The sequence below is a fragment of the Eptatretus burgeri genome, chromosome 2 (assembly GCF_056783735.1).
Source record: "Eptatretus burgeri isolate ZD-2024b chromosome 2, Ebu_testis_v1, whole genome shotgun sequence".
Classification (NCBI taxonomy): Eukaryota; Metazoa; Chordata; class Myxini; order Myxiniformes; family Myxinidae; genus Eptatretus; species Eptatretus burgeri.
Window position 1 is genome coordinate 85,797,536 of NC_140962.1, and position 18,782 is coordinate 85,816,317.

The 18,782-nt window shown below is 44.5% G+C and overlaps 1 protein-coding gene across 1 annotated transcript in view; it reads right to left on the reverse strand.

The window, feature by feature from the left end:
• The window catches only part of LOC147032481 (estrogen-related receptor gamma-like), a 149,509-nt gene that overhangs the window by 103,005 nt on the left and 27,722 nt on the right, over positions 1-18,782 (reverse strand). Inside the window, exons 3-4 of the mRNA XM_085850691.1 lie at positions 14,787-15,100; positions 10,219-10,335 (exon numbers count right to left, since the gene is read on the reverse strand). Coding sequence (XP_085706817.1) covers positions 10,219-10,335; positions 14,787-15,100 — 431 coding nt within the window. The remainder of the gene's footprint in view (positions 1-10,218; positions 10,336-14,786; positions 15,101-18,782) is intronic.

Here is an 18,782-nt window from a genome sequence, read left to right on the forward strand (position 1 = left end):
GAACGGGGATCCCAGCTCGAGCGCTCCAACGCAAAACACCATAGTGGGACTCGAACCCACGACCCAGACCAAGCCGCACTCACCACCAAGACCGCAATCGCCACGATCCTGCAGAACGCACCGTTTGCCCAACACTGGTCCAGACAACCACTCTCCTCTTCTGAGGTGGGAGGGGTCTCTTCTCATTTCCACTTGCCTCCTGATTGGACGAGGGGTTGTTGGATGACTTGTGGTCATCTCCTGATTGGCTGGAGCATGTGTGTCATGCTCGCCCTTCACTCATTGGCTGGAGGAAACGGTCCATGCCCTTCCTTGGGACGGAGCCTCGATCTGAGGAATTGGAGGCTCCGCCCATGCCTTCAGCCAAAAACACGTGGGCAATGGCGACCGGTCGAGTGCCGGACGGTGGCATTGTTGTAGTGGATGTAGTAGTAGTTGTTGATGAGGAAAAACCTAGCTAAAAAATAACTCGTAGCGCACACATGTAATTCCCATTAGACAGAAGGAGGGATGCTAACTGTAAACACATACTTATCAAAATAACTAAGCTTAGCGACTCTGGCTGTTTGTGTGCACAAGGTTTCCAAATCCGTAACAACAAAACGTGCCAAAACAGCAGTGGTTTCTTTCTAACCACCGTGTTCTATTTAAAAACTTGGCAGTAGCATTTAAAAATCAAAACTCTTGCCATTTGGTAAACGCCTGCCTGCATGCAGTCCCATCCCACGCATTCCTCCAACCTTCTCGCAGTCCATACTAAACATGCACACGCACTGGCGATATACTCAACCTTTCACTCGCACACATGCACGGATTTCCCCATACCCACACTGCACAATGGCAAGTTCCACGTGGCTTCAATGCTGCAGCATGTCCGCTCACCACGAGGCTTCGGCGCTGCAGAAGTACATGGTTTGTGAGACGGTCGCATAACCTCCTCCACGGCACCCCACACCACGGATCCGAGTTTGAGCTCAGATCGCGCACCCGCAAAACCCGTGCACCGCACACAAGAACAGGCACGCACACACCCCACGGAGAGTCATTTGTTCCCATTTCTACTTAGTCCATGTGTGCTGTCTGTAACGTTATTACTCTGACTAGTAATTGCATTGTTGGTGTCGTTTATTAATTGCATTGTTGTTGTCGTTTATCGGATGTGCTTATTTGTGAGACGAGTGAATTGGCACCGCGTCAATAAATGCAGTTTCCGCTTCCTGCTCGATGGAGTCTGCTTGAGTTTGTTATATGGTGTCAGAAGTTCGTTTGATATTCACGCCATCAGCCGCCATCCATCTCAATCAGTATGGCATCTCCGCACTTTGAACAACCCTCGATCAACTGGGACTGTCTAGATTTTTACCAGGAGTTTTGCCGGTTCAAACAACACGTCGGTTTGGTCTTGTCAGGGCCGCTCTCAGACATATCGAAGCCTCGTCAAGCAGGATGGCTCGGAACGTGGATCGGCGAACCAGGTCGTCAAATCTACCAAACTCCAACTTGGGGGGGTGGGTGGGTAAGGAGACAAAGACGACCCACAGAAAGTGTTGGACAAATTCCAAACCTATGTACAACCCAGAAAGAACAAAAGAGTTGCCAAACACCGACTGAAACAAAGGCACCAGCGGAGTGGTGAGTCTTTAGATAATTTCGTAAAAGATCTGAGGATAATTCTCATGGATTGCGATTGCAAGGACCCAGATGACATAATTGTTGATTGCATCACCGATGGCAGCCATGATAAAAAGTCCAAGAGAAATTACTCGATAGGGGTGAGGAGCTCACACTTGCTAAAGCTATAGAAATTGGCCAAAAGCTGGAGCTCTCGCAGAAACACATGAGAATAGTCCGGGATGAAGATGCTCTCATCTCAGCCCTCAGATCTGAAAATGAACGAACTCAACATTTTTAGAGCAAGCCTGAAAGGTGTGCACAAGCCACCGAGCTGTTCAAAGCTGAGAATCGGTTCTGGAGTGATGGTCCCTGTGGCAGATGTGGCCAGTCAGTGCACAATCAAGCCAAGTATGCAGCAATTAATTCCAGCTGCTCCTACTGCAAGAAGACTGGTTTGTGGTGTGTCAGAAGAGGCTGTGTGATCTAAAGTTCCTTGATGTGGAGACCGGTCCAGATCATGTCGATCTTCCTCAAGAACCAGTCAAGGAATCTAACATTTTTAGGATCTACGCTCGGCAACCAAGCAGCAATATGCCTACCCATGACAAGTGGGCACAGACCATCACGTTGCTGTGTCGGCTGACTTGGTTCTGGATTGACACGGGTGCAAGGTGCAACACACTAACACTTAACGACTACAAGTCAGTCCAGCACCTCGCAGGCGATCTACAATCGTGGCAGAAAGTTCGAAAAACGTACTCGAACCACACAATCCATCCTGTAGGTACCGTAACACACCCACTCCATCTCTATCTCTATCTCATTAGTGCCAGTTTCGAGGTCATTGACCTCGATCAGGAGAATGTAATATCAGGCGCTACCTCGGAAGCCCTTGGCCTCATTGTCAAGCTCGATAAGTTGTCTTTTATTCAGCCTTCAGTCAATGTGTTCCAGGATGCAGTAATCTCCGAGTTTCCAGAAATTGCCAAGACAACTAGAACTCTTCCCGGAACTCATCGGATCACGCTGGTAGAGGAGTCACAGGGAGTAGTTCACGCTCCTCGCAGACAGCCTGCAGCATTGAAGGAGAAAATAACTGACAAGCTACAAGAGATGGTCACAGGTCACATCGTGAAGGTAGAGCAACCGAATGAGTGGGTGAGTTCCATGGTAGTAGCTCTTTGCAACGGCAAAGTCTGCATCTGTATAGACCCCAAAGACTTAATCAAGTGCTCAAAACGTGAGCACTACCTAATGAGAACTGTTCAGGAAGTTTTGGACCAAATCCCTGGAGCCAAAGTATTTTCTGTGCTTGATGCTCGCAGTGGGTTCATGCAAATTTGCCTTGACGAGCCGTCTTCATTCCTGACCACGTTCAACACACCTGTGGGGAGATACCACTGGCTGCGTTTCTTTTATGGATTGATGTGCTCACCGGAGATGTATCAGCGAATTATGGACCAGATGCGAGAAGGGATAGCATGGGCAACAGCAGTAATGGATGACATTTTAGTTGCTGGTCGTGACATCGGCCACCATGACCGTGTACTGAAGCGAGTTATTCAACAGGCCACAAGTTATAACCTGCAACTAAACTTCAGAAAATTCCTAATCCGGCAATCCTCAGTCCCTTATGTGGACCACCTGCTTACTGCAGAAGGAGTGCTACCAGATCCACTCAAGATGAAGGCAGTTGAGAAAATGCCACGTTCAACAGACAAAGGGTGGAGGAGCTCCTTGTCAGCCAACAGCCATCCACATCGAGTGCCCAACTGTGTCTGCGGACGTCCTCCTGCAGTTGTGTTACTTCTTATGAGGAGGTTGGTGGCAGGATTTGCACTCCGGCCACCGGAAAACCCTTCATTCCGCAAAACATTCTCGAAGCATAAAAAAATCTGAAAACTCACTATGTGGGAGAACCTCCTGTTCTCAGCTTCTCGAAGGACAGCTTCTGAGCTGACTGCCAGGATAACTCCACGTCAGCCTTGCAGAGATCACGGAGAGGCTTGCTCATGTCGCTTAGGTTGGGAATAAACTTCGCTTCCCATGGACTTCCCTTCACAGGGCAGCTCACCGGATGACGGCATTGGGGCAAACCCTTCGGGACCCCCAATCTTTGATGATAGGAGGGAAACGATGGGGTAACATTCCCGGGTCAGATTGTGGGAGAGTGTGTCGGGATGGTACTGAGGTGTCGTCCACCAGACGTCGGTCTCCTTAGGTTAACCTGAGGCAGTCCCTTTGGGTGGATGCCTGGAATGTCCTATCCTAAAGAGAGGATGATCACCTGTCGCTGTTATCATCTGAGTAAAAGCGTTTGGACATCGGTATTGCAGCACTCTCTGAGGTTCGGAGAACGGATTGTGGCGAGATAATGGCGGGTGGTTACACCTACAATTGGTCTGGTCGCTCTAATGATTACCATGCCCGAGGAGTTGCTGTAGCTGTGTCCAATAAGCTGACTCCAATGATGATTGAGGGAACACCAGTCAACGAGTGTATTGAGACCAAGAATTTGTCACTCCTTGGGTGTCATTTCCCTGGTCTCTGTTTACGCTCCGACTGAGGCAAGTGATCTCACCGTGAAGGACGCATTCGATGCCACGTTCGAGACTGTGGTTGATCAGTGCCCCAGATGAGACACTCTTCTCGTCTTGGGGGATTTCAATGCATCGACTGGAACTGATGGGGATGGTTATGAGATGTGTGTTGGTCCCCATGGGTCTGGAACTGTGAACCAGAATAGCACCAAGTTCCTTGACCTTGCAAGAAGTCATGGACTTCAGGTGGCTGGATCATGGTTTCAGCGCCCACAAGTTCATCACTGGACTTGGTATTCCAACGCTGGTGGTGTAGCAAAGGAGATTGATCATGTGCTCGTTGATGGTCGCTGGAGGATGATCCAGAACGGCAGGGTATACAGGAGCGCTCACTTCCTCAATACTGACCACAGGCTTGTTGTCGCAACTCTTAAGTTGCACCTTAAATCCAGGAGAATGGTACCATCCCAGCCTCGGCTGGATGTTGACAAGCTCAAGGATGAGAGAGTAGCTGAGGAGTTTGCGAACAGGCTAAGTGGAGATTTGGGTGGGTCTGGGTGCTTTGGGAGATCCTGAAGAGTTGAGGAGTGCCTTCAAGAACACCGTCCTTCATGTTGCCGGTGGATGCCTTGGAACTCACCATCGGGTGAAGAAGAATTTTGTCTCTCAAGGGACACTGGATACCATTGACCAGTCACAGGGCCAGGTTGAATGGCAGAGCTGAGCTGTTCAGGGAGCTGAGGCATAAAACTGTACGTGCGCTAAGGGTGGACAAGGAGGCCTATGTGCGTGGAATCTGTGAGGGGGTAGAGCATCACCTGTGGTCAAGTGATTCTCGTCCCGCTTACAGGGGAAATCATGCATTGCGTTCATCCAAGCCCATCCTTTGGTGCACTGCAATTAGAGCAGAGGGTGGTAGGCTCTTGACAGAGGAGTCTGAAGTAAAGGCCCGCTGGGCCGGTTACTTTGAGCGGTTGTACCAGGCTGATCCACCAGCTGTCGAGTTGGACCTCAGGGGTGTTACAATCCCTATTGCTGATCCTCAAATCAATTGTGGTCCACCTTCGTTTGTGGAAACACAAGCTGCGGTGAACCGGTTGAAATGGGGTAAAGCTCCAGGGATCTGTGGCATCCATGCTGAACTTCTCAAGGCTGGTGGAAATGCTGCACTCGTGTCGTTGCATGCAGTTCTGTGCTCTGCCTGGAACACAGGTATCATCCCAACTGACTGGAAGAGGGGCCTTGTTGTCCCTCTCTGGAAAGGGAAGGGTGATCGCCAAGACTGCAACAACTACCGAGGGGTGACGTTGCTCTCATTGCCGGGCAAAGTCTTTGCTTGGATAATTCTTGATAGGGTTCACTACCATCTGCTTGAGCACCAGCGTCCAGAGCAGTCAGGCTTTACACCAAAGAGGTCAACGATTGACCATATCCTTGCTCTTCGGGTCCTCACCAAATGCAGACGAGAGTTTCGGCAGGGGCTGCTTGCAGCCTATGTTGATCTCTGTAAAGCGTTTGATTCAGTAAATCGAGATGCCCTCTGGAGGATTCTTGGTTTTCGTGGGGTTCCACCAAAACTGATCGATCTGATGTCTGAACTATACTCTGGTACTGAGAGTGCTGTGAGATGTGGTGGTGCCATCTCTGACTTTTTTTCCAGTTGTTACTGGAGTTTGTCAGGGGTGTGTACTGGCCCCCACACTTTTCAGCACTTGTATGGACTGGATTCTGGGGAGGATGTCGGAGAGATCAAGCTGCGGTGCGCCATTTGGGAATGTCAACATCTCTGACCTTGATTTTGCAGATGATGCAGTCATCTTGATTTCGAAGATGATGCAGTCAACTTTGCAGAGACTTTACATCTCCTTTTGGGGGCCCCCGAGGTGCTGAATGAGGAGTCGGAGCCGCTGGGATTATGGGTTTCCTGGGTCAAAACTCATATCCAGGCTTTCAATGACATCTTTTATGCTGCTGTCCTGTCTGTGCCTGTATGTTTGTGGTGTGGATGTTGAGGTCGTGGAGAGATTCACTTACCTTGGCAGTGATATTAATGTCTCTGCTGTCTGTGAGTCAGAGGTCAACAGACGTCTGGGGAGTCATGGATTCACTGGATCATGGGGTGTGGCACTGCTGGTATCTGTGCGGGAGGATGAAAGTCCGAATCTTCAGGTCCTTGCTGCTTCCAGTCTTGCTTTATGGATGTGAGACTTGCACTCTGACCAGGGATCTGAGATGGAGACTTAATTCCTTTGGTACCAGGTCTCTTCGGAGAGTTCTTGGCCATCGCTGGTTGGACTTTGTGTCCAACGAGTGGTTGCTGCGAGAGACTCAAATGAGATGTTACCTGCATAATCCGTGAGCGTCAGCTGCGGCTGTTCGAACATGTGGCTCGTTTTCCTGACGCTGATCCTGCTCACCAGATTCTCTCAGCTAGGGATTCTCATGAGTGGAGGAGGCCAATGGGCCATCCACGTGCCTCGTGGTTGCAGCAGGTTGATCGGCATCTCAAGGAAATGGAGATGGGCCAGGCATATGCCTGGGGGATGGCCAGACGGAGGCCCCTGGAGTCGAAAAGTGGATGCAGCGACGCACTGCTCTGGCGCATGCTCCCATTCCTGACCTAACAGACAAACAAGATGTCAAGCTTTTCCTTGGATTTGTTCAGTATTTAGGGAAGTTTATTCCCAACCAAAACTACATGAGCAAGCCTCTCCATGATCTCTGCAAGGCTGACGTGGAGTTCTCCTGGCAGTCAGCCAGAAGCTGTCCTTCGAGAACCTGAAGCAAGCATGTATGTATTTCGGCCGCGGTTCTTCAGTACTACAATGTAAATCAGCCGGTTGAAATACAAGCAGACACCAGCCAAAACGCTGTCGGAGCCTGTTTACTCCAGAACGGCAACCCGATAGCATTCACGTCATGCAGTCTGACTGATACCGAGTGTCGCTATGCCATGATTGAGAAGGAAATGCTCTCAATCATCCATGCAACTGAAGCATTTCACTACTACATCTTTGGGAAATCAGTAGTGGTATACAATGACCATAAACCTCTCGAGGAAATCTTCAAGAAGCCCCTCCTATCTTCTCCCATGCGTTTACAGTGCGTGTTGTTCAAGCTGCAGCGATATGATTTGGAGGTTAACTACTGCCGTGTTTCCGAGATGGTGCTTCCAGACACATTGTCCCGTGCACCTCTACCGGACACTGACTCAGAAGCTGGTGAAGACCTTGAGTCTGTGAACATGTTCCATTTTCTTGCGATCATGAGTGGGAAATACCCCGAAATCCAGGAAGCTACTCTGAGCGAAATGTGCCTTCTCTGTGATGTCATTGCAAGTGGATGGCCTGACTCCCGAAAGGAAGTCCCAACACAGGTCCGTCCTTACTTCGACTCCAGAATGCAATTGGCACTCAGACAGTGTTGTCTGCGGTGTCTCAGATAGACTGACAGACGGATTTTTGTATTTATTTCGCCGAATCGACTCAGGAGCAGGAGGTCATGGTGATCATTTTGGTGTCTTACATCACACACACACACACACACACACACACACACACACACACACACACACACACACACACACACACACACACACACACACACACACACACACACACACACACACACACACACACACACACACACACACACACACACACACCTCATCCATTTATAGTCGAGTCTTAAAGGGTCTTCTGGGTCTTGTGGGTCCTCTGGGTCTTATGGCTCTTCGGGGTCTTTTGGATATTTGGGTTGTGTAATGTAAATCAGTTCCTGCTCCATGTCATGTGATTGGTTCCGGATTTTGGAAATACGATGAATACTCTTGTGGCTCGATCTGGATCACGTGCGTGATTCCACGAGACCAGCGACGCTGCTTGGGCCTGCAATAAACCAGTGATCTTGCAGGTTATTTTGGGTCTTTGGGGTCTTTTGAGTTATTTGGGTCTTTAGTGTCCTCGAGGACTTTTGGGTCCTTGGGAACTTTTGGACGTTTGGGTCCTCTGAGAGTTTTGGGTCATCTGGGTCTTTTTGGGTCCTCGTGGTCTTTTGGGTCATCATAGTCTTAAATGGTCTTCAAAGGTCGAAGGGGTCTCAACAGTCTAAAGGGTCAAAAGGTACATTCCAATAGTATGTAATTAAATGGATAGACGTAAGCAATTAGACAAAGCATGTCTCTCTCACTCTCACACACACACACACGATTCAGAGTTGGAGTGGATATCCCCTGTTCAGGCTTGTGTGGAATGCCAGTTGCCCACGTCATGCGCAGATGAGCAAATCTGCCGCCAAGAAACCGTGACTCGAGAAGGTTCTTGATCACAAGGTTCGCTTTTACCATGATGCAGTGACTGTAGGCGGGTGCGTAATCCCGTGTGTCCTGTGTGAAGCGCTGGTACCTCGCTATTATTTTATTTTCATAAATATAACACTGAAAAACAAGGGATTTCCCGAGGCATGATGTTTCTGCTGATATTTGATGTGCATATGCACGACATTGAGGAAAATTCGTAGCGGCCCCGCCCCCATCAGGCGGATTGTCTGTCGTACAGTCACGCCCACCCCTCGGATCCTGACTATTCTTTTACAAAGGAATAAAGTTTGGTGGAATCCTTTCAAGTTATTAAAATTGCAATACCAAAGGATGATGCACGAGGTAAAACTCTGTTGGATGGTACCAGAATCATTGCCATTGATACAGGCAGCTCAGAAATATGGCGTCTGAAGAATATTATTATTAATTATTATTATTATTAATGAGAAGATGAAATCCTGGATTTGAGCAATCTCATGTTTTTGTGTTTTTGTTTTTTTGCTTTTCCCATGGTCTGGAGAACTGAAAAGTGATTCTTGCCTCGACAATAAGTTGAACAAACCAAGTAGGTTATCATATGTAGCTAAAGCAGCTTTTTAGTGAAGATACTCCAACTTGAGTTTTGTACGTAGCAGATGGGGGAGGCCATTTTTCCCACGTCATCGCTACACAGAGAGAACTAATGTACTCTCTGATAGGGGAAGTCATAATCATCCTGATCATCATCAGTATACCATATTATTTACAGTGTCGGTGCTGCTGAACCAATGTGTGAGGGTATGTTACGTCGGATGGTTTGCCACTCCCTTCTCAGCAACCAGAGTATAGGGATATGTAATTAGTTCAGAATTCTGGCGATAACTTGCCTACTCTTCATGAAAAACACTGAGGGATCTTTTGCGTTCGGTATCAACTAGTGCTGGTAGACAGGTCCTCCGGCTTAACGTCCTTCTCATGGACTACGCGTACACATATCGATGCCTCGCCCTGCCTGTGAAACACAAAGATGATGGTTGATAGGTGGGTCGAAATTCAAACCTCGGCTGGACAGCTCAAAAGTGAGTATGCATGCCTCTGAGCTATCCTCGCAGGCCTAACTTTTTAACGAAAGGTAATTATCGTAATATGCGGCTTTCCACACAGAACTACAGCTTGTTATACTATATAACAAGTTTGGAAGAGTTAAAAATTTAACTTTTCAAAGAGGAGTCTTTTAAAATTTCGTGCGGTCGTAATCGGACACGATACTTGCATGGAAACCAATTCTGCATCATAATCGTTGTTACCTTAACTTGACCCTATTTTAGTTCCCATATATTTAAAAGCGTCGACTCTTTTTCCCGATAAGAGTAAATACCTGGACTATCTTCTTTTCCGTGTCATTGTTTCCACCTCGAGGTGATGTGCGAGAGGCGCCACCTGCTGGCTTGTTAGTGAGAGTAACAATAGTATCTGTGGAAAAAGTGGCTGCAGCTTTTCTCCAGTCAAACTAATATGAAACGATTGCATAATTTAAGTTAGGAAATACCTGTCTGTTATAACGTTATACACAAGCAAAGATCTTTTGATTATTTGTCCTATTGGAGTGGTAGATTTGACCAGTGAGCCCAAGGTGTTCTTGACAAGGAAATTTATTCTTGCCTTGCAAGTGTCCATTTCTTAAGTACTGTATTCCAGTTTAGGAAGTGTCCTAAGCACGATTCTTAGTTGTTCAGTTGTGTTCATGGATACCAACCAGCAGCCTACCTTCTTTAAGCATTCCCACTTTGAGGCACTTGGTGAAGCGGCAAGCCTGGCACGATTTCCTGCGACGTTTCGTGATTTCACACTCATTTGCTGCCGGACAGCTGTATTCGATGTTTCCTGTTAAAAGTCAAGAGAAAGGCCATAGTTCCTTTTGTTTAAAACCAATAAGCTTTAAAAATACAATGTGCATGCAGTCTTGTCTGATTGTAGGTCTATAGACCTACCAACTACAAGATCAAGTCAAAATTACACACACCTACCAGAAATGAAAAGTAAGTACCACCTTGCATCATTTTTCTCCAAAAAGGTTAAACTATTCCATATATATGCCAGGTGAACCTGCCGATTTGTGACAATTTTATGGAGGGTGTGGGGGCTTTATTAACCTGCGAGTGACTAAGAAGTGGTACGTTTGCAGCCATCTTAGATATCAGCATCCAGTTCCTTCGGGAGATAAGCGGAGTGTTCAAAATGTTTTCAGGATGAGATAATCTCAATGGTCCAATAATTCACAACTTTTAGATTTTTCTATTTTTTTTTTAAGCAATTACGATTAATAAGAAATTCTATTTCCTTATAAATAAAATTATATTTATAGTTATAAACAGTGTCCATAAAGTCTTTGTGCAACTTTGAACTTTCATAACTCTGGATGGAGACATGATAGAACCAAACTGAATGGCATATGAAAGAATAATTCATCAAGTTTTGTTAGTGCTGTTGTTAAATCCACAATTCCCCTGGGTTTCTTGATGTGTTGACATTTTGTGATGAGGCAACTTCAACATCGGTGATAAAGTCAACCACCACAATTACAACATTTGGGGGACAGGAAAACCTCAGGAGATCTGGCAACATTGGAGACTCACCAAACATCAACATCTCGTGTTCTCTCAAAGAGTCGCACATCATTGGTCCTTTCTTTTTATGGACGAAGCAAGTCAATGATGAACGTTACTTTGCAGTGTTGTGGAATTTCCTTGTTCCCGAACTACGACGATTAAATATTTGACATACATTACCTTGTATGAGGAAGACGAGGCTCCCTGCCCCTCTGCTTAAAATGTGCTACGGTTTTTCAATGACTTCTTCCTAGACGCTTGCATCGGTAGACGTGGAACAATTGCTTGACCACCTCTTTTGTCTGACCTGTCTCCGTTGGACTACATTTTATGGGACTATATAAAACTATTTTTTACTCAACAAAACCGCATTCTTTGGATGAACTTAGGGCTATGGTGACAAACGTAATCCATGTAATTACTCAGCAGTGACTGAAGAATATTTTCAACCAGTTTGAAAATCGGATTCTCTTTCTATCGAGTGCAGCCTGTGGCTGCTGGTTGCATCATTGGTTGGGACGTGGCTATGCCACTGATACAGTGTCCCCCTTACCAGTACACTGGTGCTCATTTTTGCCGACCTCGGAAGGATGACAGGCTGAGTCAACCTCCTGGTATATTTTAATTCAGCGGCCAACGGGGCTTGAACTCAGGACCCTAGGATCCCAAGCCACCACCCTAACCACTAAGCCAACTCCAGGCTTGAAAATCGGATTAAATAATGTATCACGAAAGATGGCATTTATGTTGAAGCTTAAAATTTGAACTGCATCGAGTAGAAACTTTATGAATTATGTTTTCATGCACCATTTATAATTTGTTTCTATCCTGTGTATATCAAAAGTTATGAAAGTTCAAATTTGCACAAGGACTTTATGAACACCCTTTATGAACATGACCAGGAGAGGGGAGGGGAGAGGGGTCATGCGCATGTGTACGACCATGTGGAAGGCAGTTTGTTAATATACTTCTTATTCTTTAACAGCCACAGTTATTCCCACATCGTTGTGGGGTTGGCTGGGGGAAGCCTGGTCCAAGTCTTTCACAAACCAGCTGGCCAAGCATGACAATCGACTCAGGTTAAGGCATGAATTTGTAATTTGTTCAGGATGCTGGCAGGCAGGACACCCTGTTTAACGTCCATCCGAGGAATGTCACACACATTGATGAATCACCCTGCCTGTGAAACACCAGGATGACAGTTTATAGCTGAGTCAGGATTCAAACCCAGGCTGGAGAGCTCAGAGACGAGTGTGCATTACGAATGGGGTTACGCATAAAATAAAGGTCACAATTGGGCCGTAATAGTGTCAGGGGCAATGTCACACTTGAAGCCATGGCTATGAGAAATGGCATACGAGTCCCCAAGATGCAAGTTATAAACAATCCATGTACAGTCCACAAAATTGTACGGCAAGAAAAATCGGACAGGCAATGGGATACATCATTCATGCGTAAAGGCTCATTTGAGCACCTGATACCTAGAGGCCTAACAAGTTGAGACTGCTCGAATCTGTTTGTTTGTAGGGAACAGGATAGGCATAGAATGCTTCAAGGATGTTGGGGTGTGTTCCATTACCAATAAACTTGGAGAGCACTCACCAAGTAGCTTAAGCACTCAAGCAAGCACTCCATTGTTGATAAGAAACAGCTGGATTGGCAAGCTTATTATGATGGAACTCATCCCTGGTTTGCTCAAAATTTCTTTCAGTCGCTAGTGTTTAAAAAGATAATCATACCTTGGAAATTATTAACAGAATAGTTTGTGGTTAAAATAATTTTAACTTCCAGTAGGTATAATCCTTTTTACTCCCCCCCCCCCCACCCCCAAGCACCACGCTGAGTTATGTTTCTACAACTGAAAGTGGAGTTTGTCCAAGGCAGAAATCCCACTTGTGGAGAGGGCTAAGTGAAGTCGCTACAACCTTTGTCATGTGACCCTTCTTCCTACTGACAAGTTTGGTTGAAATTGGATAAATAATGATCGAATGTATCACCGTCAGACATAGACACCAAATTAACTTTTTTATTAGTAACTGAAGAGATCAAACTAAACACTTGTAGTTGAAGGTGTTACATGTCAGAAATACCTGCAAAAAAGACATGTACAAATCAAAATTCATTGGTTGTAAAAGTATTCAGCCCCTTGGGTTAGTACTTGGTAGAAGCACCTTTTGTAGCAATGACTGCTATGAATCTTTTGGGTAGATCTCTACCAGCTTTACACAGTGTGATGGTGAAATATTTGCCCATTCATCACGTAAAAATTGCCTAGTGTGATGGGGATCGTCGATGGACTGCAATGTTCAAGTCTCACCATAAATGTTTAATTGGATTCAAGTCAGGACTTCGACTAGGCCACTCAAAAACATTTATTTTCTTCTTATTCAGCCACTCCATTGTGGCTTTAGCTTTGTGCTTCGAATCATTGTCTTGCTGAAATGTGAATTTCCTACCCAGTTTCAGATTCCTGGCTGACTCAAGCAGGTTTCATCAAGTATTCTCACGTACTTTACACTGTCCATTGTCCCTTCTACACTGACAAGCTTACCAGTCCCTGTTGATGAAAATCAGCCCCATAACATGCGCTGCAACTATCATGCTTGTCAGTAGGGATGGTGTTGACAAGGTTACATGGAGTGTTAGACTTGCGGCAGACGTAACGCTTTGAGTTTACACCAAAAAGTTCAATTTTTGTCTCATCTGACCACAAAATTTTTCTCCACAGGCCTGCAGTATCATTAAGATGCTTTTTTACAAACTCCATACTAGCTTTTAGATGCGTCTTTTTCGGTGATGGCTTCTTTCTTGCCACTTGTCTCTCGAGGATAGTTTTGTGAAGGGAAAGAGATATTGTTGATTGATGAACACTGACCCCCATCTCAGACATAGAGCCTCGCAGATCTTTCAGTCATTGTTGGATTTACAGTGACATCCCAAACCAGTTTCCTGCTTGCCTGGCTGTTGAGATTGGATGGGTCACTTGATCTGGGTAAAGCCTGTGTGGCATGATACGTCTTCCACTTCTTAATGATGGACATCACCATAGTCAAAAGGATAATGAGTGACTTTGGAATCTGCTTATAACCCTCTCCTGAATGGTGCTTCTCCACCACTTTATGTTTGACTTCTTTGGTAAGCTCCTTGGGTCTTCACGTTTGCCTTGTTGGTTGATCAAGTGACTTTCACCTTAAAATGCCTTAGATAAGTGGGGAAGCTTAATCTTTAAGTTAAACCACTGATTACATACAGGTGAAACCTATTACACTTATTTTGTAACCTTTCATTCACACAAATAATTTGCTCTTGAATTGATTTAATTAGGCAACGGGTTTGAGAAGCATCCAATTTTCTCTGTTAATCCAACTTATTCACATTTTATCTGCAGTTGTTTTTCAAGCTTATCACTTCGGAGTAGTTTGTGAAGACTATGTGTTAAGTTTTATTTGAAAAATCATGAAATAAGCTCAGGTGGCATCAAAATATGAAAACTTTGGAGGGGGGGTGAATATTTTGAAGGGGGTGAATACTTTTGCAGGCCACTGTACAAGTTGGAACATCAAAATAACGTTGACGTTTCTTGGACTATTTTGAGTATCTCATTCCTCGAACATTTTGAACACCCCCTGTCGCTCATGGGCTTATACATAAACATCTAATATGCATAAACACCACGCTTTTGAGAACTGTACATTGAAGACCATGAAAGTATGTTATCAACGATACCTTGAATGGTGCGTTTGAAAAATGCTTTGCACGCTTCACACGAGGCCACGCCGTAATGGTATCCTGAAGCCACGTCTCCGCAGACGAGGCAAACTTTCCTCCCAGTGGTCGAACCATTGTCCCTGGGTCCAGGCACACAGCACGGGGGTGTGTGCAACAAGGCAGGGTCTCCAAGCGCCCCATGGGCAGCCTCCAGCATGGGGCCATCTGCGGGGCTCGCCGGTTCTGGCTTGATGGGCATGGGGGCTCGTCCCTGAAACAATGGCAGACCGGGTTCGGTGCGATGTTCTGGCGAAGCCATCCGGCTGAGCAACCTGTAGAAAGGGATGAGAATACTGTGAGCTCGAGGAATAAGTGAGTTGTGGGGAGAGGAGGGTCTCCGACTCAGGGTGGGGGATCAGACATCTGTTTAAAACTGCGAATTACTTGTACAGTGGCATCAAAACAATTCATTCTGGAATGCTTACACACAGATTTTGGATATACAGGTCATGTCAGTCTTCCAGAAACTGTCTCAATAAAGCGATATACACATGGAGAACCATTGTCATTCTCGTATTATAAATAATATAATAAGTGTACCAAATTTTATTTTTCTTGCAAATTGTTCTGTAATTGGGAGGCTAAGAGAATGGATACCCATTCTATTAGCCTCCCAAATTGTTTGAGTTGAAGCAGAATTGCACTGCAGAAGCAAATGACAAACACCACCTTGAATAGGAAACAAATAATTTTGTCCAAGTTTTGCAAAAACTGAAGATTTTTGGAAATGCAACCGAGGCAAATTGTGTTCTCCAGTATTTAAATATATAATTCAATTGAAATAAAAAAATTTTTTAAAGCCTCAAGAAAAAAAAAAAACCAAAGCAAACAAACCATTGAATCAGTTAACCACACTTGATGCATCATCTTTTGCACCATCTTATTTAACACGTTAATTATTCATGCATGTTGTTTGTGACATCCATAAAAACAGAACGCTTCCTGTTTGGAATGATTTTCAATTTTGTTTGCCTGCCAGACAGGCAGACAGACTGGAGCAATTGCAATTTACGATGCTGTGCGCATGCACGTTCAGAAGGAGAACGCCATACAATTTGCCAATTTCAGAGCCAAAATACTGCTAAACTGCAGGTGCATGTTTCGATTTGTATTTCAGTGTTAAAAATGTAAAATTCAAATGAAACAAGAAAAAGAGCATGAAAAGATTGCAGACCCTCGCCAGGACTTGTGTGTGATTTTTGTGTGGTGTTTGAGTACTGGTGTTACATCTATATGTATATAAAGTTGAAAGTGTGTTTTTTTGTGTGTTTGTCAGTGACCTATGCACGTGAAAAGTACTGGACTGATCCTCACCAAACTTCACATGCTGACAGAACATGTACCCGGGAGTGTCCCGATGTAAAAGAATTGTTCTTCCGACTTCTGGTTTCCGAATTATGACGTCATCACCTGATTTCGTAACGTTAATTTTTCAAGTTCAGCTGATCGACATGGGGCCAACGCCATATCTATATTAATATTTCGGCATGCCCCTTTCTTTGTTCCACCATCAGATTTTTGTTACTGCATGGAATGAAACAAGCTTTGACATATATAGTAATCTGATGGTGGAACAAAAAAAGGGGCGTGCCAAAATATTAATATAGATAATATTATTGTCTTCCTTAAGAGGCCCCTCAAAATTCGTTTTGATGATCATGGTAGTAAAACAGTTCATGTTCTCCATTTGCAAAATGGGAGGAATTATTACACAAAAAAGAAATAAAAATGTTTCCCATTTTTTAGAGGACCACTAAGATGAGTTCGTAAAACCTTTTGTAGAGTATGTTATTATTAATCACTATACGCCATAGTAAATTGCTCATGTTATTGAGCTGTCAATAAGCTATCAATCATAGACATATAATAAACTAACTTGAGTATTCATATCTCTATTTCAATGCGTAATATCAAGTGGTACCTTCATGATAACCTAATAAAACCGGTCTCGATGTCCGTCCGTCCGTATATCTGTTCACAATCAAACCGATCGTGATGCATTTTAAGGCTTTCCGAGAGCTTTGGAGAGATTACCCATACTCCCGCACGGTGCTGTTTTTATTATTCTTACTGCAGTTCATTAGAACATAGATCGTGGATGGATGCGCAAATCCCAGGAGAACAACTATAGCTGTACAGAACAATTCATATTATCGATGGATAAAAATGATATTTAATTGATATTATAATAAATTGTTTATTTAAAATATCTTCAAATTTTGTGAGTTTTTAGTTTGTTGTGAAATATTAGGTCCTCGGGTCTCCGCATAGTGGCATACAGGCGTACTTCTGTTTACTACCGTAGAAAATCACAGAACCATCCGATCGACATGCTGTTAACAGTTTCAGAATCAGCTAAAATCTACAAGATATGAATATGGAGACGAAACTGATCCAGCCAGCTAAAATCTACAAGATATGAATATGTTGACGAAACTGATCCGGCCTTTTGGATCACTTTAAAGTAGGGTGCCCTGTAATTTTAATGCGCTCTATGGATCCTCCGGAACTCACGAATGGTACACGTTGTGTAGTCACTAAACTACGTGGTAATGTCATCGAAGTGGAGCTACTGTGGGACAGTCGAAGGGGAAAACCTGAATGATAATCAATGGATAAAAATGATATAATATATTGTTTAAAATACATTCATGCTATCTGTCTTTTACCATATGTTGCCAGTGACGACCGTCCAAGACGGGCACCTTTACTAGCACAATATATCTAACATACGATTTTAAGTTTTTGTTTGTCTGTTTGTTTGTTTGTTTGTTTGTCTGCACGCGCTAATCTCATTAAAGGTGAAAGATAGGAGCTAACCACTGAAACAAAAAACTGTCGGGATGGGCCCCGGGAAGGTTATAGGCTATGTGGCAAGGCCCCTCGGCCGGGGGGGGGGGGAAGGGGGTGTGTTTCCCCCTCACCAACCCCCTTAGCCTATGACTGCCATGGCCCAATAGGGAACTGATATTGTGCTCGCGTCAGACATATGTATAGAAGATTAAATTCATTCAAAAAAGAACCCTGGCAGTGCCGGGTGCATTCACCTAGTAATTAATAAAAGACAATTAGAACTGCCACTTTATAACTGTTGGCAGTGATGACCAGATACCAAGACGTCCCGCTTTGATGCAACCCCACTTTGAGCGGACACCTGACTCCTGATGTTTATTATGATTCAACTGTATTAAAGTGGGATTAAAATAAATTCCATTCAAATCAAATGGAAGACCAAATCGGTACAGTCCTGCATTGGAGTCATCAGAAGGAACCCGAACAAGCAAAAAGCAAAGATGAAGTCATCAGGAGGAACCTGGATAAGATTCACATTTCAGCTGCTACTCCTCTCACCTCAAACCTATCCAGGCACAGCCAAGTGAGCCTTATTCAAAAAAAATCGAAATAAAAAAATTAAAAAGAACACAGATCAAAAAAAAATAATTAAATAATTCTGGCTGCCAGACCACGTGGCCGATCAAGTTGAAATTTAAAACTTGTATTTCCCCATCACTACTGGATCATAATTGTGAAGTTTCATGTCGATTAAAATTGTGAAGTGGTTCCAGAGAAAACTTTATTTAATATTTTTCTTCAATCCAATATGGCTGCCAAACCATGTGACCCATCAATTATTCCTGAAAAAAAACTTGTACACCCATGGCTTGGGGAACATTTGTGTGAAGTTGCCCCTCGATCTGTCCAGCCGTTCTGAAGGTTTTATAGGTTTAAAGGTAAGTCCAATATGGCTGCCAAACCATGTGACCTTTGACATCATATGTGTGAACCTTTTGTTCCTCATGGGTAGGCAGTCATACGTGTCGTTTCACCTCGATATGTTTAGCCAGTTCAGAGAAGAAGATTTTGAAGGTTTTTCAAAAAAAAATAAAAAATGGCTGCCGAATCACGTGACAGATGACATCATCAATTTCTTTTCTGTGAACCATTTTATCACTT